Here is a 22,460-nt window from a genome sequence, read left to right on the forward strand (position 1 = left end):
CATTTTTGGTAGGTTCTCAATAAGCGTGGTGTTCGTTTAGAGATTTTCCAAGCTATGAATGTCAAAAATTGTTGTGACATTGGATAGCATTACTAAATGAAGCTCGTTATTTTTTTCATCCCATAACATAGAGTATCGTTGAGCTTGTTGCGATATACTTATTTGAATATAGTAAATTGGCAAAGAAAGTTTGCAGTAATTCATAAAGGCAGAGGTTCCCAAACTTTTGACGATCGTGGCGCCCTTAGAAATTTTCTGGGAATGACGCGGCGCACCGGAATAAAAAAACTGTAGTACATAAACTTTCATAAACAAAAGTTTTTTTTATCTTTGTATGCTTGATTTTTAAAAGTTTTCAATATGGACTAAACGAGACAATAACTTGAAGAGAAGTATCACAAAGAACGAAAAATGCATTGTGATGAATGCTTTCTGTACTTGGCACAAATCTATACGTTCAAAATTGTTTTTGAAATCAATGTCGGGTTTTTATCGATCATAGGAAATTTAAATTTATTCGTAAATCATTTCATAGAATGATATGATGAGTTATAAAAGAGTGCACTCGTGGAGCTTATGTTTTCAAAGGCGAAAATCCTATTACAAAACTTAACTAATTGTATGTTTTACTTTCGCGTTACAAGCAATCCACAGAAAGTCAAACTCCGCAGTTTTTTTTTCAGATTGTGAACCACTTTTTTGTTTTTTATTATTTCTTAACTCTTAAAATTATCTTGGCCATTCAATAATTTTCTTGGAAAAATAATCATTTTTAACAATTATTGATGCTAATACAACTTTTTGATATGCACTTTTAATTGTTTGTGAAAAATGTATGAATGCGAGACATGAAACATGAATAATTTAAAAAAAACTTCGTTGAATATTGATTAAAAACATGATTGGACTTCACAATATTGAAAAACTCGGAAATGATTTGGTGATGGTAGTTATTTGAAGAAATGTTTCTAATTTTGATGCTAGATTTGCCGGTCACTGGTTTTTAATTCTACTTGAAAGATGGACTTTTAATCAACTTTTCTTGCTTGCTTTCAAAAATATCTGTTTACTACCAAAAAAGATGTTTATGAAAGTCAGCTATTAACTATTGCATATTTACATGAAAACAAATAAATCTAGATTTTCAAAAGGACTCTCAATTAAACAAAAAGTATGAGCAAAAAAATAGTCTCAATCGCTGTTCTTTGATAGCGCTACTCAAACAAATCTTGTCTATGGAGCAGATACATTTCTTATAGTGACTTTTCGCCCTCGGCAAGCAACAAACATAGCCAATTAAAGGTGATTAGACAATTTGTAAAATTTTCTAGGATCAAGCGCTGATTTTCAAATTCAGTACTAATCAACTTGCGGCGCCCCAGGAAAAGTGCTACGGCGCACCAGGGCGCCGCGGCCCACAGTTTGGGAAATACTGCATAAAGGGAACGCTCATAGAATATTTCGCTGTAGATCAAGCTCTGTCCCAGTTTGGACGTAACACTTTTTGAAAATTACTTGATAAAAGAAGGGAAAATTTATTTGCAAAATATAAAAAGCTCCAAAGATCTATTACTGCAGCATAATGGGAAAAATAGCCTATATATGAAAGCAGATTATTTTTCGTTAAAAATTATTAAGGCTTTAACGCAAAAAAATCTTCTCACAGCATAACTCCAATGAAAAACACATTTTTAAAAGAAAACATTTGTGGCAAAACTTTTCATGCATTCAATATAAATTTATTTATTTTTGAAGTGTACATCAAAAACACCGTCTATTATCGAAAGAAGGGGAAATTTGTGATTGAGATGATATTTTCCCAGCATATTTCGAAAGGAGATCATGCGTTTGCAAAAAAAAAAAATGAATATTGGCATGTTCTGAAGTAATTATCATTACAACAGCACGTCTTGCAAAAATTGAAAAATGGTTATCATTTGGCTTTACTAAATAATAAAATTGAAAACAGTATAAATATAAAGAACATCCTATATTTAAAAGAAGGCAAAATTTATGATTAAATCAATAGAAGATTAGACGACAAACATTATTGAGGCATAATCAAACGAAAAGACATCAACAATTGCGCTCAGAATCATTGAAGTGTTTGTGCTACTTTTCCCCGAATGTAGTTTCTCCAAATGCCGGTTTCCTGAATGCCTGTTCATCAAATGACCCTTTTCCCTGAATGCCATTTATCGCAATTGAGCGGTTTTCCTGAAAAGTGGTGCAGTTTAAATAGGTGCTATAATGGTCTTCAGTGGCTGGATAGTGAACGAGAAAGAACGATAAGCAATCAAAAGAAGGAGGTATTCTGTTATTCTCGGTTATACACATGTTGGCAAAAATGCTGAGGACGGTAAAACTCGAAAAAACCGCCAATTAAATAAAGAAGGGTGCATATTAGATGGTCAGTTCGTTCACCACCCTGAAATGTATAAAGTTACGACAATTGTGAGTGCTAAAAACTTTTCGGGGAAGTGGGCTAGTCGGGGAAACGGGATATTTGGAGAACTGGCATTCGGGAAACCGGCGTTTGATGAAAAGTAACACAACCCATCGAATCTGCAGTCAATTCGATGGGTTGTGCTACTTTTCCCCGATTTATCTTTTCGCTGATAATTTGAGCAGATCAATGTTATCGATTGCCGCCCTTTTGTCAGTTGGAAACAAAAAAAAAAATACTTTAAAAACATAGCTCCAAAGAACAGCCTATGCATAAAAGAATGGGAAATTTATTGAAATTTTAAATCAACAGTTTTCATACCAAAAATTATGGATACATCATATTATTAATTTAGGGGCCTTCCTTAGCCGAGTGGTTAGAGCCCGCGACTACAAAGCAAAGCCATGCTGAAGGTGTCTGGGTTCGATTCCCGGTCGGTCCAGGATCTTTTCGTAATGGAAATTTCCTTGACTTTCCTGGGCAAAGAGTATAATCGTACCTGCCACACGATATACGAATGCAAAAAATGGCAACTTTGGCAAAGAAAGCTCTCAGTAAATAACTGTGGAAGTGTTCATAAGAACACTACACAGAGAAGCAGGTTCTGTCCCAGTGAGGACGTAATGCCAAGAAGAAGATCATATTTAGAAAAAAATAGAACAAGAACAACAGAAGAAGGGTAAATTAGTGCTAAATATATAAAAATCTTCAGTGCAAAAATTTGTTCCAATAGCGAAACTCAAAAGAAGAATTAATATGTGAAAGAAGGGTAATTTCTAGATAAATAATAAAATACAATTGACAATAACTTTTCTAATATGCTTAAATTTGTGTTGAATGAAGTGTAATTTTGTATCAATTGACTCCAAAACAAGCCTGATGTCATCAGAAATATTCAATAGAAACGTAAAAACGAAAAATTGAGAAATTCTTGGTTTCAGACTTATTATGCCAAACGACTATTATGCCAAACGACTTTATGCCAAATGACCATTATGCCAAACGACTTTATGCCAAACGGCTTTATGCCAAACGACTTTATGCCAAATGACCTACCACCGGCACACCTATGCTGATGACTGATTTACTGATGTCAACTCATCCGGAAGCAGGAATAACGGGGCAATTACGACATCTGTACACTAGCAACGAGTTCTGGAGGAAAAATAAAATACATATTTTTAGAACATGCCTCTACACCGCAATATTCTTTTATGTTACTTACCAATTCTTCCTTCTATTGTTCGAATGCAGTTTCAATCTGCACTTTTTCGATGATTTCCTATAGGCACCCACATGCCCAGCGCAGCTTTACAATATTGTGTTTATTCATTAAATTTCCACTCACTTTTCTACACTTTTCGCTTATGGGCGAAGAAAACAAACATGACAGCACAGCTAAACGGCAGAAATTTGGGAGTACACATCGCTTACGAACACAAATTCGTTCTACTATTTGCCAAACTGTTGTTAATTGATATTATATGTTGAAATGCACATGTGTAAGTGTGTTGTGCAATAGATAAAAAATAACCATTTGGCAGAATGTGAAGACACAGTATCACTATTTCTCACACTTTTCGATATTTATATCATTTCACAATATTTGGATAATATATTTTATTGTAATTGTTTGGCATTTGGTATACAAACCGTTTCTAATAGTCTGAATCTTTAGTATTTATATTGTTCAACATAAATCAGACAGTTTGTGATACAGTAACAATAACGGTTAGAAGAAATTTATTGTTGACAATGTTAGACATATTGTGATTTTCTATGCGGATTCCCAAAGGAAATCCTGTCGGATTCCCGAAGGAAATCCTGTCGGATTCCCGAAGGAAATCCTGTCGGATTCCCGAAGGAAATCCTGTCGGATTCCCGAAGGAAATCCTGTCGGATTCCCGAAGGAAATCCTGTCGGATTCCCGAAGGAAATCCTGTCGGATTCCCGAAGGAAATCCTGTCGGATTCCCGAAGGAAATCCTGTCGGATTCCCGAAGGAAATCCTGTCGGATTCCCGAAGGAAATCCTGTCGGATTCCCGAAGGAAATCCTGTCGGATTCCCGAAGGAAATCCTGTCGGATTCCCGAAGGAAATCCTGTCGGATTCCCGAAGGAAATCCTGTCGGATTCCCGAAGGAAATCCTGTCGGATTCCCGAAGGAAATCCTGTCGGATTCCCGAAGGAAATCCTGTCGGATTCCCGAAGGAAATCCTGTCGGATTCCCGAAGGAAATCCTGTCGGATTCCCGAAGGAAATCCTGTCGGATTCCCGAAGGAAATCCTGTCGGATTCCCGAAGGAAATCCTGTCGGATTCCCGAAGGAAATCCTGTCGGATTCCGAAGGAAATCCTGTCGGATTCCCGAAGGAAATCCTGTCGGATTCCCGAAGGAAATCCTGTCGGATTCCCGAAGGAAATCCTGTCGGATTCCCGAAGGAAATCCTGTCGGATTCCGAAGGAAATCCTGTCGGATTCCCGAAGGAAATCCTGTCGGATTCCCGAAGGAAATCCTGTCGGATTCCCGAAGGAAATCCTGTCGGATTCCCGAAGGAAATCCTGTCGGATTCCCGAAGGAAATCCTGTCGGATTCCCGAAGGAAATCCTGTCGGATTCCCGAAGGAAATCCTGTCGGATTCCCGAAGGAAATCCTGTCGGATTCCCGAAGGAAATCCTGTCGGATTCCCGAAGGAAATCCTGTCGGATTCCCGAAGGAAATCCTGTCGGATTCCCGAAGGAAATCCTGTCGGATTCCCGAAGGAAATCCTGTCGGATTCCCGAAGGAAATCCTGTCGGATTCCCGAAGGAAATCCTGTCGGATTCCCGAAGGACATCCCGTCGGATTCCTAAGGAAAACCTGTCGGATTCCGAAGGAAATCCTGTCCTGTCGGATTTCGGAGGAAATCCTGTCCTGTCGGATGTCGGAGGAAATCCTGTTTGAAGAGGTGATTTTCCTAGAAACAGTTACAAGCAGTTCGGAAAAAGTTGTTCTCCAGAAGATTTTCTCTCAACATTTTCATTCGGCAATCCGTTTTGTCTTGTTTCATATATTTTTGTAACTAACGATGTGAAGATTTAGAAGGAATTTCTACTCGGGCTGTCACGCGCTCCAACATCGGAAAAACGGCCTGCTGTGCGGTTGTGTGTTTTTATTGAGGAATGGAAATAATAATAGTAGGCACTGAAAAACAATATAATCCCGTCAGTACATCATCCCGAGCATTCCGGTAGACACACGTTTTCCGCCGTCGTCATCGCTGCTGCGAATGGCGACGGCTGTTGACTTCTGTCGACGTGTTTTTGTTTTGCGCAATACTCCATCTTTGGAAGAGTTCTAAGCAGCAGGTTCTCTCGCAGGAACTGAATTTATGTAGCCGCAGCCTGCTTTGTGCGCCGGACATAAATTGCGCTCTTATGATCTAAAGTGGCTTCATTAGATGGTAAATAGACAGACTGAAGTGCAAACAAAAACGACTCAGGTCCAATTGTTTACGTTTATAATCTTTGTTTACACAATCAGAGCTAGACAGTGGCGGGTGGCGGTTGTAACACTTGTTGACGCGGGAATCGAATTGTTTATCCGATCCAACAACGACGCGCATCGCTTTTTCAATCAAAATGCGCGTGCCGCGCAATCTAGTACCTCCCTAGGTCGCCGTGCACTGTCAGTCAGTCAGTCAAGTCAGATCAGTCAAACTGACAGCCATGGCGCCGCCATTGTCGCTTTCGTTTTGCACTTTGCTTTTCACGCGGATGCAAAAATGCAAACGATTTCGCTTGCAAATCACTTATCATCAATCTGATCCGAGAGTGCGGTAATTTGTGCGTTACTCAGTGAATATCTACCGACTCGTAGTCTGTCGCGGCAGATATCCTACGACCATACTGATCCGAGTAACAGCGTTCTGTATAGTAAATGGCTAATGGCGCTCAGTCAGCTTCCTCGCGAGGCGTAATGCGTCGGATCGGTATGTTGTCTGTTTTTACATTTGTTTTCGTCGTTTTTTTTTTTCGTTTTCTGACCCATTAGTAGTTGTTTTTCTCCGCACTTCGCATAGCCATTAGAGTGGTAGGTATTACGAGGAGGTGCCACACCGCACCAGAAAGTAGCAGATGACTAACCAAGATTCAGGAACGACTCTTCATTCCATGGGGGAGGTGAGAGGAAAAAGGGAAACGCTGCACTCTCAATCGAATCCATTGTCTCTTCTCCGCGGATGGCGTACTTTGACATGTGCTTGTTTACTTAGCTGGCATCTAGTTGGCCATTTGATTGACACTGTTGGAATTCCAATTAACGTGCGAAGATGGTTTGATTGGTGCGCTAGCAATTGACGATCGAATGACAGATGGCTCTGATGAGTGGTCTTCTGGGAGCACTGCACTTGTTGCCAATTCGAACGGTAGTTGTTTCGATAACAAATAAGTTTCATAAGTTAATAGATGAAGCATGAGGTGAAAGATAAAGATCTAGGTTTCTGATTTAAGCATACTGCGATCTGTCAAACTTGGGTACCAAGTATGGTACCAGAGATGATGTTCCTTGTAGTTGGCCAACATTTTATGGCAATATCTTGAATGCCGTAAAAAGTGTACTGCGATCTGTCAAACTTGGGTACCTCTTGCAGTACCATGGGACCAAATGCAGTACTAGAAGTGGTATTTATTCTGAGTCCGACTTTTATGTCATTACTGCGTCTTTTAACAGAAAGCATTTAAGTCATCTCATGGTTTTCCCCATAACCACAAAAAGTAAGACGCCATGATCTTCAATTTTCTCGATCGACTTTCATCAGCGTTAGTCTCCCACTTTTCAAGTCAAATCTTCATGTCCAACATTCACCTTGGCCTTCCAAAACCACCACTCAGTTGGCGCCTACTGCGATTGATTCTAAGAAACGCTAAAAGCGAAAAAAAGGAAGTCAGGAAAGAAAAACAAAGTACGAAAACACAAAATACGGCCAACTGGATCTCGGCCGCCTGGTGGAAAACTTCTTTACCTCTGCTATCAATTAACCTATGGTCGCCACTAACTGCGCGATGGAAGAGACGACCGCGGAATTACGACTTGTGCTACAGAAGAAAGGAGTTGGCCACTCAACTGTAGGAGCGGTGAAAAATATTCGAAAACAAATTGGGTCTGACAGCGAAGAGCGGCGAACAGGCGTGTGTCGTCCCATCCTCCAGCTTCAGTTGCAGATAAACAGATGGAACACTGACGAAATTTAATAAATTTTAAAGACACAGCTAGGGTTGTCGCAAAATCTCAATTAATCGATTAGTTGGTAATCGATTATAGTCCAAGAATGCCGATTATCGATCACGATTAATCGACTAGAATTTTTCGATTAATCGAATTAATCGACATTTTTTCTGTAAATATGAGTTTTTACTGTTATAAGGTACACCGGAGTAAGCTAAAATGGGTCGGGAAAAATGAAATTTTCTCGAAGGTTTCTCGTTCCTTAAAGTTTGTTACATTAGTTAGCACAATGTTTCTGTAGTAAAATTTTACATTTCATGTAACCCCAGCTTAAAACGGCTTGCCCGAAATTTAATTGAAAAACGATTTTGAGAATTGCTCCCAATCCATCCCTCTCCAATTTTTCATGATTTCTATTAATAAAATGAAGAAAAAACCCACATAGAACTGACCCATGCAGAACATACATGAATGAGCTTCGTAGAAAATTTTTGTTTTGCTTCCCTTATTTCTGGAGAATAATTTGGATCAGACAAAAAGTGACCAGGAAAAAGAATCGATTCTTCTCCCGTATTCTCCTTCGATCGTTGTAACGCTTAATACGTGCCATGCTTAGCAGGCCACTCTCAGCATACACAGCCAAACCCGCCCACTTGTATACAGTCAGATGAGGGATAGAGAGAAAATATCGTGAGTTTTTGAGGATTTATGAGAGAGCGAAAAACACGACATGTGTCGTGCAACAGGAAATAAACCGCTCTTTTTTCTATTCGCTCGGTTCAGTTTGCTCTGCTTTTGCGAACCACTGAACCATTCAAAAGACCTCGTTCACTCAAATGAGTGATTCGGATCAGATCCCTTCACTTAAATGAACCGTTTTGCCCATCTCTACTATTAATCCATTCGTTTTTTTTTACATTACAACCTAACTATCCTGGCATACTGCGCGTTTATGGGCGTTCATTATACAAATTATAACACACAATTTCCTAACGTTATCTCTAAAGTTTATTGAATTTTTCCTCGCACGAACGCGTTGGAGTCCTGGACAATTGCATTAGTAAAAAAATGCAATTCCTTTGACCCGTTGCCATGTCAACTCTTAACCAGGGCTGGTATAGCACTGGAACTTTTTAGTTCATTCCTGAAAAAAGACACCAAACTGGAACCAGAAAAAAAAACAATAAAAAACCAAACAAAAATTTAGAAAACAAAGAGAAACTTAAGAAGAAATAAGGGATATGAGATCGATTTATCATAAAATCTGACAAGGAATTTCTTCAAGAGTATCTTGAAGATTTTTTTTTTGCATTGCTCGTGACATTACCATAAGTGTTACTTTTGTATTATTTTGTATGCATTTTGTCATGATTTTCACTAGGAATAAGATTTCCCAGTCATTTTTCTAAGGATGCCTCCAATGAAACATCAGGGATTTTTTCAGAAATTATCAGTAAATAAAATACCTAATTTAGTACTATACCATTTGATTCCACTACAGTTTGTATCCTTTGACAGGTACGCGTATTTCGACCTCAACTATAAGGCCGTCTTCAGTGTCATGTACGAGGTCATGCACAAATTACGTCACGCTCCAAGGGGGGGGGGGGTCGAGCCAAGCGTGACATGCCTTACAAAATTTTCGAAGGAATCATACAACAAGTGTGACAAAAGGGGGGGGGGGTCGAAAAAGTTGAAATTTAGCGTGACATAATTTGTGTACCATCCCTTCTAGACTCGACTTGGAAATTTTTAGATTATTTTTTTTAAATAATTCTGGGGTAAATTCTAAAAAAAAAATAAATGACGAAAACTAAGACGCACGGTAAATAGTCACATAGAACGGCACGAGGCGATCTTAACATGACATTTGTAAACACAGTTTTTGAGTAATTTTTTGTTATGCATAACAAATTTTAAATTTTTCTCTGCGTGCGACGCTTCGTATTGGTATACTAGTTCGCTTTAAATTATTTGGATTGCAGATTTCTTTTTAAATACACGGGAAATGGTAGCTTGACGGTAGTTTAAAAATAAATTTCTTTTTAGTTTTGACCCGTGAAAATGTTCAGGCAAAACAGCTGGAGAAATCTTCAAAGAAAATCCTTGAGGAAATGTTGGATAAATTTCTAGAATTAAATCCTTTAAGAATTCATTTAAAGAATTTCAATAATAAAATAGGGGAGAATATTAATGGAAACTTCTGGCAGAATTCACCGTGGAATTCTTGGAATAAGACCTGGATATTTCCCCTTTTCCTCATGAAATCTGGATATTTTATTGATGTACTTTGTTAAGGTTTTTCACATCATGCATTGAGGACGAAAATGGTCAATGACATTGAAACAATTACAGTAGGAATTCTAACAGGGACTCTTTTAGTAATTCCACCAGGGATGCTACCGACAGGATTTTTTTATGGATTTCTCCCATAATTTCACCATTATTCATGCTTCCAAAGATTCCTCCCAAACATATTTTTAAATTATTTCTAGATCGCTTTCAAAGATTCCTCCATGCATTCTACAAGGATTTGTTCCAGATATTTCTCCCAGGCTCCTTCAGGATATTTTACAGAAATTTCTCCCAAAATTTATCTCAAGATTCCCTTGTTAAAATTCTCACAAGAATTCTTTCAGGGAGTTCTCTAGAAATTCTCATAAGATTCCTCCAGCAAAACTTCCAAGGAGTCCTCATGAAACCCCTCCGAAGATGCCTCCATGAATTCTTCAAGAAATATGTTTTGGAAATATTACAGGGAATTACCTATTCTAGATTCTGCTTCACAAATTCTCAGTAGATTTTTTCAGTTATTTCCTTAGCGATTTTTTTTTTCATAGTCCCCTAGGCATTTTGGTCAGCAGTTTCAATTTTTTACCATAAAAAAATATTTAAATCCCTGTAACTTTTTTGTTTCTTAATATATTTGCACCACCACGAGTTCTCAAAAAACTTCTATTTTAATAATCTGTATTGGTTTTGATCATTGGTCATCTGGATCCGGAGATATTTCAAAATACCTTGGGGGACCGACGAGTAGCCATGACCCACGTTAATATTTCAAGTTTTTTTTTCTTATTTTCGGTAATTGGCTTTTCATAACTATACTTTGACGAGAGTCTGTCGGTGCAACCGTTTATTTTTTTATTTTTGGATATTAAGCTTTTATGTTTTTATGGTACCACTCCGGCCGTTACAAGAAAACTTAAAAACATGATATTGTAGTTTTTAGATATCTCTCAACCGATTTGAATGATTTTTTCAGAGAAGCTCCTCATTACCTGACATTATATAGCCCACATTGTCGGTCTCTCAAGGAATACCGGAATATATTTAAAACAAGATGACCAATGGTCAATACCGACACAGACTCCAATTTTATTTTTTTGAAGACTTGTGAAAAAGAGTTGCAAAAATATCGAGAAACAAAAATGTTGTCGCGATTTGAATATTGTTTTGTGGTGAAAATATGAAGCTGCCGGTAGAGGAGTTAAGAATTATGTTTGGAATTATTTGAGTTGTTTCTTTTTTGATGCTACAGATTCTCTTCTTCAGATTTTACTATGAATTTCTTTTGAGATTCCTCTAAAAATTCGTGCAAGTATTTAAATAATTCATCCAAACATTCCTTCATAAATGGCACTAGTAGAACTTTTAGGGATTGCTTATGGGTCTCCTTCTGAAATTTGTTCAGAAATGGCTGCAAGTATTTTGTTTGAAATTCCTCTAGGGAAGAAGAAGAATTCTTTTAGAAATTTGTTTAGGGATTTCTCCAACCATTGCTTTAAAAATATCACTTGGTTCCTCCAAAACATTTCCTGTGGTTATATCAAGAGTTACTCCAGGAATTTCATCAGGAGTTAAAAAATACTCCAAGAAATTCCTACGATTTTCCTTTAAAAATTTATCCAGCGATTACTCTACGCCTAATTCTAGGAATTGTTTCAGATTTTTTCAAGGGATTCTACCTGTTTTTTACAGTCATTCCTCCTAAAATCGGCCAGAATTTTCTCAAGTTTTTTGTTTTTATTTCAGAAATCCCTTATTTGTTCTTGCAAGATTTCCATGAAGCCTACCGATAATTCCTCAACAAATTCATCCTGAAATTCATTCCAGGGTTTCTTTAGTAAAAAAACAACAAGTATTATTCCTGAAATTCTTTGAAGAATGCCTGTAAAAATTCATCCAAGACATTGATACATCTGAAAACTCCTCTTGAAATTGACAGTTTTGTTTTCTTTCGGAATTTCTCCAGTTATTTCTTCTGTTTTCTTCAAAAATTTCCTCCAGATTTTTTCCTGGAATTCTTTCAGTAAATACTCCAAGAATTTCTGCAAGAAATCCGAGGAAAAGTTTGTATTAGGTATCCTGTTTGAAATAGTAGAAAAAATCTCTTAGTAACGCCTGGAGACATTTGTGAAGGAATTCTCACAGGAATCCTAATAGGATTTTTTGGGGGAATTCCTTGAACAATTTCTAGAAAAAAACAGAAGGAATCTGTGGACGGCTCCTGGTGGAATTCTTGGAGGATTTTCTGTAAGGATTTTTAGGGAAAATACTGCAGGTGCACATAGAGGACGTCGTGTACGGTTTCATGAGGGTTTTCTAGTAGAGCGTTCCATAGGAATCCCAGATGGAAGTGATAGAGAAATATTTTGGAATGTTTTTGGGAATCGCTGGTGATTAATTCGACAGTATTTTTTGTTTTTTTTTTTCTTTTTGAAAAATGCCTTGAGCAGTAGTCTTGAAAATAATGCCTGGAGGAATCTGGGAATTTAGAAAAGTGGTATTACTGTAGCAACACCTGGAGGAATCTCCATAAACATTCTTAATTGATTGCTTAAAATAAAATTCGGGACAATCTCTACCAACTTCCTTGATAAATTCCAACAATCATTTGAAGAAATGCCTGGTTGAATCACGAAATAATTTAGGAAGTAATCCATGAAGGAATTTCTGAAGCAATTCCTGGAAAATATGAAGTAATATCACATTTGAGCTTCGTATTGAATTCCTACAGACATCTACAGGTATTACACAGCTATAAATATTCCTAGAGATCTCTATAAAAAAAAATCTTTGCAGTGTGATTTCTGGAGCAATTTTAGGATTTATCTATGGAAAGATTCATACAATTTTATTCTTCTAGGAATTCCTGGATAAACTTTCGGGAGAATCACTCTGGAAATTTTTCATGCAATATTTGTTAAACATTCTGGAGAAATTTCTGTAGCTCTATTTGTACTGATTCCATGATCTCAGTTATTGGTCGCAGGGTTTACGTTTTTTTTACTTTAGTATAAAAAAATATAAATTTTGTTCTATCTTGATGTTTTGTTATAAAATGAAGGATTCGGATATAACCTATTCAATATTTGCTATGGTATGACGTCTCTCTGAATGTGGATAAAAATCATGGATTTTGAGCTGTCGATGGTACAACATGATGTTCAGAAAATATCCACACAACGATCTTCTTCTTCTTCTTCTTGGCAGCTTAGTGTTCTTATAAGCAATTCCACAGTAATTACTGAGAGCTTTCTTTGCCAAAGTTGCCATTTTCACATTCGTATATCGTGTGGCAGGATTATACTCTATGCCCAGGGAGGTCAAGGAAATTTCCATGACGAAAAGATCCTGGACCGACCGGGAATAGAACCCACACACCTTAAGCATAGCTGTGCTTTGTAGCCGCGGGCTCTTACCACTCGGCTAAGGAAGGCCCCAAAGATCTACCATGGCCAAAACCAATCGTCCATGACTTGATGCTCTTGTGAATCAGAATAAAAATGTGAGCCATACACGTTTATGAAATTTTTAACAATAGGTGTATACCACTTCCTTGTGTACATGATCAATTTTACAAAAACTGTTCAGAACTCTATTCAAGGGTCTCATACCTTTTCATTAGAGTGAAAAAAAAAAACTAAATTCGGTTCAAAAATGGATTTTTGAGAGCGTTTAAAAGCATTGTAGCGCCGCTCCCCGAGGTCACTGAAAGATTTTTGCAGCATGGATATGTTCGTTTTCTAAAGTTAGTTTCCTTAAGCAAAACTTTTAGAACTATCTCTTCTCAGTGCCAATGTCCAAAAATTACCCCGATGTACAAAGAAAGCAAAAACAATCTATGAGAATTTTTGATAAATGAATTGTAAACAATCGTTAGAAAATGTGAAAGAATCTCAAGAGATACTTTTAGCAGACCAAGAAAACGCTGAAAGTGGAGGTCGGAATTTTTCCAAGAGTGAATTAAGAAAATAAGCAGAATATTTTACGCTTTCCACTGTATAATGTAAAACATGTAAACGGTAGTAAAAATGTGTAGCGTGGGCAATGACATAATGATCCATGGCCAATTAATTGAAAGACAATATACTGCTGTGAATCACAAGTGAGTCCCATCCATCCATCCATCCATCCAAACGATTACTAAAATAAGTTCAGGAGATTGAAACATGTTTGGATATCAACGAAACTTTCACAATTTGCTTACCATTCTGATACCTTTTGAGATAAATATTCAGGTGAAGATGCATCGAAGCCAAACCTCAAATATTCAAGAGCACAAATCTAGAGAGCCAGATAGCGGTTTGAACTGAAAACATAATCGATTGGTCACTCGCTGGTGGTGACCAATCGATTAGGTTTTCAGCTTGAACGGCTATTTAGTTCTCTAGGTTTGTGCTCTTGAAAATTTGAGGTTTGGATTCGATGCATCTTAACCTTAAGATGATCAAAACACCGTTAACTTTTGTATAACACGTTACAAAACTATGCAGTGGGGCTGAAATGAGGTTACATTTCAATAAGGAACAATTCGACTTGGTGTTTTGTTTACAAATTTTACCGAACAAAATATGTAGCTGGAAGATCATAGGAATATATTTTGAAAACTTGTATAAACTAAAATTAGACCAAAATGCAGATGAGACTACCTTGCGATTCACGGTAGTATAGGACTATAGGACTGTGTTTTTTGAACAATTCTGGCACCAATGATCTTGGAAAACGACAATTTGAAGTTAATGCACAGAGAATATCAAAATGAATAACTGCTAGATCTATCAACATATTCGTGGTTTTATGATTGCCTGTACGATAAATTTTCGTGCACAACCTCACACAACATTATGTTTTACAAGAAAACATCACCGTAGTTTCAATTGGACAATTTATTTGGAAAAAAAAATAGACAAATAATCGATCGCAGTTAATCGATTATCTCGATTATTGAGTGAGCCAGGTATCGATGAAAAATTAATCGATTAGTGAGTCGATTAATTGATTAATCGAAATAATCGATTAATTTGCGACAACCCTAGACACAGCATGCACAAGGTGTCCTCTCTATAAAATGAACAGTCCTTATATGATGATGGACAACTTTGTTCCAAGCGTTACGTCTGTTTGTCTGTGACTGTGCTGGGGATGACAACGGCGGACCTGGTGGAGCCCGTCTCTAGTGTTGTTTTCATTCTACATTCACAGAAAACACTATGCTCTACAACTATGCGTCGTATCCCTCTGGCTGCTCACCGTCCCAAAATCTGCGCTTTCACGTGCGTTCATTTCTTTCAACTTTGTTGCCTGCCACCGTCGTGAGCCGGAACGCTACGCACGAATTCGTATTTCACGCTCCCAATCCTGAGTCGCCATCGCGGTAGCCATGATGAACGCACACGCGTGCTGGTTGTCAAAAAACACGATCCCCTCGTAAATTGTTGCCCCATACAGTAGTAGCACATGGCCTACTCCGTTGAATTCACCAGCCACCACCTCCAGAAAGCGACCGAACGTTATTGATTTTTCCTCCAAACTAACTAGTGGGGGGAAGTTTGTCATTTTTTCACGACTAAATAATAGCCGAGTTAATTTCCGACTCTATTGGGCTGGAAAATGAAAACAAACAGTGCCGGTTTTCCGCTCGCTTAATTAACACGTTCGAATCGGCATTCCAACACGTGCTCCCCCTGATGCTTCCAACGAGAGCGCAGTAGGCGCAGATGTTTGTTTAGATCTAGTACCGCGTGGTCCATTAATCAGATTCCACTGTTCTTTCTTTTTTTTCCATTGCAGCAATCGATCGAGCTATGAGTCCGGCACAATCCGAGGATTCCGGCCTGGCAGCTGATCGCGGAACAACCTACGCCACAATTTCAATCCCCCGTGACCAGGGGGCGTCCCTCGGGATCATTCTGGCAGGTGAGTACGAGACATCTTATAGCGATTCTAGTACTGCAGTATTGGAGCAATCGTGTGGATTGCGCGCGCCTATTTCGTAATGCCGCCCTCGCTCCGCTCGCGAATCGTCTTTAACGTGTGGTTGATGAATGAGCTCTCTGGTGAGACGACTTCGATGCAATCCATCCGGATGGGCATATTTACGCCGCGCTTGATTTCGTATTTTATTTACTTTAACGACGCCATTAATTTGAATTAGGACCGCAAAAGCTGCGCCATCGGAGAGTGTGGCCTTAGGGTGGCCCAAAAATTTTACCTTGTCGGAAAACATGGAGGCTCAACCTCCAAACGGTAGCTGAGGGTGTTACAATCAAACCTGGGAGGGAGAAACCGATACAAAATTGATGTACGTCATAGTGAGCCGAGATTCTGCTGTCACGAACTGTCACTGTGAGCCCTGATCTTGAAGAATGGACAAACTTGATAAAAGCGCGTAATTGATCAAAACAATTTTTTGCATTCCAACAAAGTTGACAAGAGTCGGTTGAATATCAATTCCTGCAACACCCAAAATAGTACCTTTTAATTTGATCGAATATAAATATTTTTTATACATTTCTATTTAAATCATTCGTTTTAAGATTATCATTAAGATCTTGTTATGCCATTCTATGACGACCAGACTTCGGAAAGGTCTACTTTCATGCAAACTTCTATGGACCCCTATTGTTTATTGTGGCAGATGTTTCTCATACTTTATATCGCTTAAAAGTCCCTATTGGTTTCTTATAAGCTCTTTGTTTACTATTTGTATGAATGGACCATGTGAAAACAATAAACCCAAAAGTGACCTGAAAAGTGTGGACTGAACAATTCCTTACAACTGTGTAAGAATACTGAAATACAATGCATATCATTATAACCGTATTTAGAAAAAATATGGGTATCACAAGACTGAATTTTAATTTTTACTCAAATAAACTTAAAAATCCGTCAAATTCACCAAAACTTCATAAGTTGGAAATGGCTCTTCAATTTTTTTTTCTTTGAAAGGTTAAAACATGTCATTCTGACTGCAGTCAGAAAGGCAAGCACAATCAACTTTAACTAATTACTGCACACAAAAATTATGGCATTTAAAAAAAAACAGAATATTGACTTAGAACTTAATAGGATTTTCCCTACAAATATGAATATGAAATTAATAGAGAAATGATTTAAAAATTGTATAGAACAGAGCTAAAGTTGCAACCAGTGAACTGGATGGAGAATGCATGTTCCACAAACGTGACTCGTTATTTAGTAGAATGCACAAATTAGCTTCTTATCATTCTAATTTGAAATAAGAAGCTTAAGTTTAAGAAGGTAAACTTGATGCAAATCATATGATATCTCTCAAGAGCCTGATAGAAATTTTCAGGTGTTCGTTAGAAATCCACAGGATTCCACTAGGACTCAGAAGCATCACGCATGAAATCCTGTGATATCGCCTATGTTTCAGGAGTCTCGAAGATATCGTTTAGGAGCTTAAAATTCCGCTGCGATATTGCTGAAAATTCTCAGGTCTCAAATCAATCGCTAGCAATTCCTTAATTTCGCTAGGAACCTATTCAGAATTCTAAAGATTTCCTCAAAATACCCCTAGAAATCCACAATTTCCTGCTAGGAATTCACAGGATGCCCCAGAAATCTTACCCATTTACTAGGAATCGTCAGATATTATAACTTCTCAAGATTCCGCAAAAAACTCCTAATGTCCGCTAGAAATCATCAGATTGCACTCAGCGTCCTCAAGAATCTGCCTAAAATACTCAAAAACACACTAGAAATACCTAGGATCCAGCAAGTATTCTCCAGGATCTAGTTAAGAAACTAATAATTCCGGCTACAGATCCCCAGGATCTCGTTAGAAACATTTTGATTTTTATGCGGTCTGTATACTTGACTAGAAATCTTGATATGACTCGTAGTATACTCTATCCTGAGCATCATTGACAAATAATGTTGGATCGTCTCTTAAAAATCGAACGTCATATAGAATCTCTAAGAGGGAACATAGCTCTAAATAATTAACGCAGATAGATCAACATACACGCTCATACCACAGACAAACATTTAAAACACGCTCAATCATATTCATCACATGCTTAAGGTGAAACAGTTTGGAATCAACTTATAAGATTGCACTCGAACTTCAAAGGCACAAATCTCGCGAAGAAAGCATCCAACAACAGTGCACTTTTTATTTTGGCTTTGTGTACTAGCAGAAAGGTTAAAATAAGAAGATCAGAAACATTTGCTTACTATTTCTCCAGTTTTGTGCCTTTGAAAACGTGAGTAGGGGTATGAGTCGGCCATTGTGCCGGCCATCTTTGAACTCCGATATGTTTCACCTTAAATGATCGTATTGAGAACGAAGCGTAGTTTCTGTTTAAAACTTTTTTGTTACTCTTTGCAATGCTGTGCACAGAGCACCTTTTTGGACATTGAGCAAGCTTGAGTTACTCACAAGTTGCTCAAACCTATGCGCGATTACTTTGATCGTGAAAGCAACCGATATCTATGGGGCTCTGCATTGTTTTGATTTTGTGTGAGATTTTGACGTCCACTGGCCTTGTTGTTTACAAATTGTATGTAAGAGTGAAAGGAAGAGGATGATTTTTGTGCACTGACCCATTATACGCGGTTATCAATATGTCAAACGTATTTCTACATAATTGACTAGAGGCCTATTCAAATGACGTCTCAAATCAGCTGATCGGGAAGCTCTTTGTTTAAAGTCCCTCTCAAACAACAACAACAAGGGAAGCTCTTTGACATTTCTTCTATGAAAATGACAGGCCCGTGTTAGCACTGGTCCTCCACCGATGTAAACAAATGCATAGACGGATCTGTCACATGAAAAGGCATATGTGTTGGAATAAAGGTAGTGTCGCACCTCAGGTAGAAGAATCGTCGGTTGAGAAGCATGCGTCGTCGTAGGTAACAGTGTGGAAGATTTGTTGTGAGGTATAATATTTGTGTAGGATTTTGAATTGTAAAAATAGATACCAGGTTTGAATAAAGAGAGTTGCAGCTGCTGATTGAGGTATCAGTCAGTTAGCTGCCCAGTTGAAGGAAACATCTACTGTATTGTATTTCTTTATGATTTGCAATCGGATGTGGACGGGCTAGCCTCGCTAGGATCTGCGTGGTCTTAGCGGACTAGCCTTTCAACAGGTTATGGGCCCAGGAACGTGTTCTTACAGCATGTATCGTTCTGGAGGAGGATTGGCCGCATAAGCCGCGTGGCGCAGTACGGAATCCTCAGGCTGGATGGATTGGCCGCAACGGAGGACGGGATCTATCGGGAACGTAGGCGATACAGGATACTGGATGGCAGCTGGCTGGTCAAAGGAGCTCGTGTGACAGGATCGAAGTCAGGAGGAGCTCGGATGGAGGACGGAGCATGTACGATGTTCGGAACGAGGAGGAGTTTCGAGACAGGAGGAGACGATCGGGAGTCGAGGTTGCGACCCTAAGGAGGAGTGTTGGAATAAAGGTAGTGTCGCACCTCAGGTAGAAGAATCGTCGGTTGAGAAGCATGCGTCGTCGTAGGTAACAGTGTGGAAGATTTGTTGTGAGGTATAATATTTGTGTAGGATTTTGAATTGTAAAAATAGATACCAGGTTTGAATAAAGAGAGTTGCAGCTGCTGATTGAGGTATCAGTCAGTTAGCTGCCCAGTTGAAGGAAACATCTACTGTATTGTATTTCTTTATGATTTGCAATCGGATGTGGACGGGCTAGCCTCGCTAGGATCTGCGTGGTCTTAGCGGACTAGCCTTTCAACAATATGAATGCTATAAAACGTTTGACTTTTACTGTGCGCCCTGTTTTCAAGTGGGAGAGAGTGACACAACACCAACACACGGCGTACAATAAAAGTCAAAAGAACAAAAGAATTTATGGCTCTGCACAAAAATCATTGGCTCTCTTTCACTCCTTTATGAAATTAGTAAACAACAAGGCCAGTAAACGTCAAAATTCTATACAAAAGATGAAGTAGAGCTAAGGTCCAAATTCCAAGGTCACAGTTTAAGTGTTCATACTTTTAAAAGAATAAAGCAACACATCAATGAGCCTCTGTACGTGCCATAAATTCTTTTGGTCTCATGACTTTTACTGTGCGCCGTGTGTTGGTGCTGTCTCGCTCTCTCTCACGGGCAACTCGAAAACAGAGCGCACAGTAAAAGTCAAACGTTTTATAGCATGCACAGGCTCATTGGATAATGTTTAGCTCGCGATGTTAGTTTTCGCCACAGGCAATGTCAGTAAAGTCGAGAAGAAATTTGAAATCGATTAGGAGAGCTTCGGGAGAAACTGATCAAATCAAAACTAATGTAAGCTTCAAACATTGTAATAATATAATAAAATCGCGTGTGTGATATGAATAATGTGGGAGAAAAATAAAAACTCGTACCATTTCGTTCTGTAAACCTTGGGTACGGGTTTCCCTGGCGTATTGGTATGCATTACCGATTAGAATTTAAATTTAAGAAAAAGCGATCCCCGAATCGAAAGCAGTATTACATCATTTTATACAACTCTCCTTTAATTAAACTCAAAATAACAGAAGAAAAATCTTCTTGAATCCATAAACGGAATTGATGGAATGGGGCTTTGCACTGTTTTGATTTTGTATGGAATTTAACGTTTACTGGCCTTGTTGTTTACTATTTTCATGGTAGAGTGAAAGAGAGATGATGGTTTTTGTCTGGGAGGGAGAAACCAATACAAAATTTCTGCACGTCATAGTGAGCCGAGACTCCGCTGTCACGAACTGTCACTGTGAGCCCAGATCTCAAACATTGGACTAACATGAAAAAAGCGCGTAACTGATTAAAACACATGTTCGTATTTCTTCAAAAGTGATAAAAATCGAATGAAATTCAATTCATGCTCATAACGCAAGTAATGTCACGTGAGCACCATTTAATCTGATTGAACATAAAGCATTGAAAAACGCATCGTTCTACATTTTCCAATGAAAATGAATATTTAGTGCATAGAAAACTGTGGCCCTTTTTTCATGTTTGTCAGGAAAGATCGAAGGTGCACAACAAAAGGAAACTACCGATTTTCTCGAAGCCTGCCTTGATTGTTGTTGGCAAGCTGGAGTTATCTTGCAGTTCAATATAACGTTGTCTTATATTTCGTGTGTAGTATCGGTGCCTCCCTCCCAGGTTACGACGAACCAACTCCATGAGTTATGGACATCTAAAATTTCATAGTTTTCAACTTAAATTTGCACATAACTTCAAAATCACAAGAATTACTAACTTGCAATGTTCAGCAAAAATGTGTATACCTACTTCATCTACAACTTTTCTAAAGACCACTTTCACGTTAAACTGAAAACAAAAATGTTAGACCAAAATAACTGATTTTTCGGGTCCACCCTTAGTTAAAACTTTCAGAATCAATTTACTTACCTCAAATCAATGCTACCCTTAATCAGCTAAACATTTTTCAAGCACGCTTAAAACTTTAAAAAATACTATATTCAGGAGCGATGGGTGACAGCAATTGTTTTTAAAAAATATAAAATTTGCATTTTTAAACGAAATTTTTAATCAATATCCAAAAAAAAAACTGATTAATATTACCCCGGATTACGGTATATAGAACGATTTTATGGAACGTCAAGTCCCAAACACAATGTGAACGGCAGCTCGATACAACAGCAAAACTGCAAGCCCATCTTGACCTGCATTCTCCTTGTCAAGTCCATGTTGAATCTCCCGCATAGAAAATCACAATTCGCCATACATTCAAAACAATTAATCACTTGTATCTGGTAAGGTTAGTGTACAACAAACAGTTGCTTTTATGTTGAACTGTATTTAGTCTAAGAATTAGAACTTTTAAAAATGGTTTGCGTAAACCATGCCAAACAGTAACAATATTAGATACTGTGCAGACGTTGTCGAATTATACAGAAATTCAAACCCCCCAGAAATGGTAAAACTATGACTAGACCGATTGAGAAATTGTTGTTGAAATTACCGTTGCAATACATAAACACATATGTATTTTACCATATACAACAGTTATTTAACAGTTTCTCAAACAGTGGTACGCTGTTGAGTTTGTGAGCGAAAATTTTCACCGCCTAGCTGTGCACGCTTAAAAAATAGCACACTGATCGTAGTAACAATTCGAAAAACTGATCGAAATATTTCCGTATTTCATAGTATTTCTACTAAAATAATATGAAAAAACATGATTGTTATTTTGTTCTAAACATTTTCGTTCGATACGGGTGGAAATTTGATGAAAATAGAAATATATTTTACTACCGTTCAAACCATGAAGTTGCATAGAATTATTTGAAAGTGCCTTTTGTTTTGTTTGTTGTGAATTGAAAAATGAAAATTGTGCGGAAACAAGAATCGTTATTCTAGCACTTTAAAGCTTCTTCCCGTTGTTTGGAGGGTAACATTTGAATCCCAAGTGGCCTGTTTTACATCCGGAATTCATTGGTGAGTAATATATATTGTATTATTGAGTTGAAACTAAACTCTAACGGGGCAACATTTCGTTCCTTCCAGAGTGGGTTGTTGCAGTAATCCAAAAATGGAACCATTAA

General features: G+C 38.0%; 1 protein-coding gene across 2 annotated transcripts in view; it reads left to right on the forward strand.

Moving 5' to 3' along the window:
* Positions 1-22,460, forward strand: part of LOC5564667 (glutamate receptor-interacting protein 2) — a 141,364-nt gene that overhangs the window by 98,156 nt on the left and 20,748 nt on the right. For both annotated transcript variants that reach the window (XM_021839180.1, XM_021839179.1), the window contains exon 4: positions 15,725-15,850. In XM_021839180.1, coding sequence (XP_021694872.1) covers positions 15,725-15,850 — 126 coding nt within the window. The remainder of the gene's footprint in view (positions 1-15,724; positions 15,851-22,460) is intronic.

This window comes from Aedes aegypti, chromosome 1, assembly GCF_002204515.2.
Source record: "Aedes aegypti strain LVP_AGWG chromosome 1, AaegL5.0 Primary Assembly, whole genome shotgun sequence".
In the NCBI taxonomy this organism is placed as follows: Eukaryota; Metazoa; Arthropoda; class Insecta; order Diptera; family Culicidae; genus Aedes; species Aedes aegypti.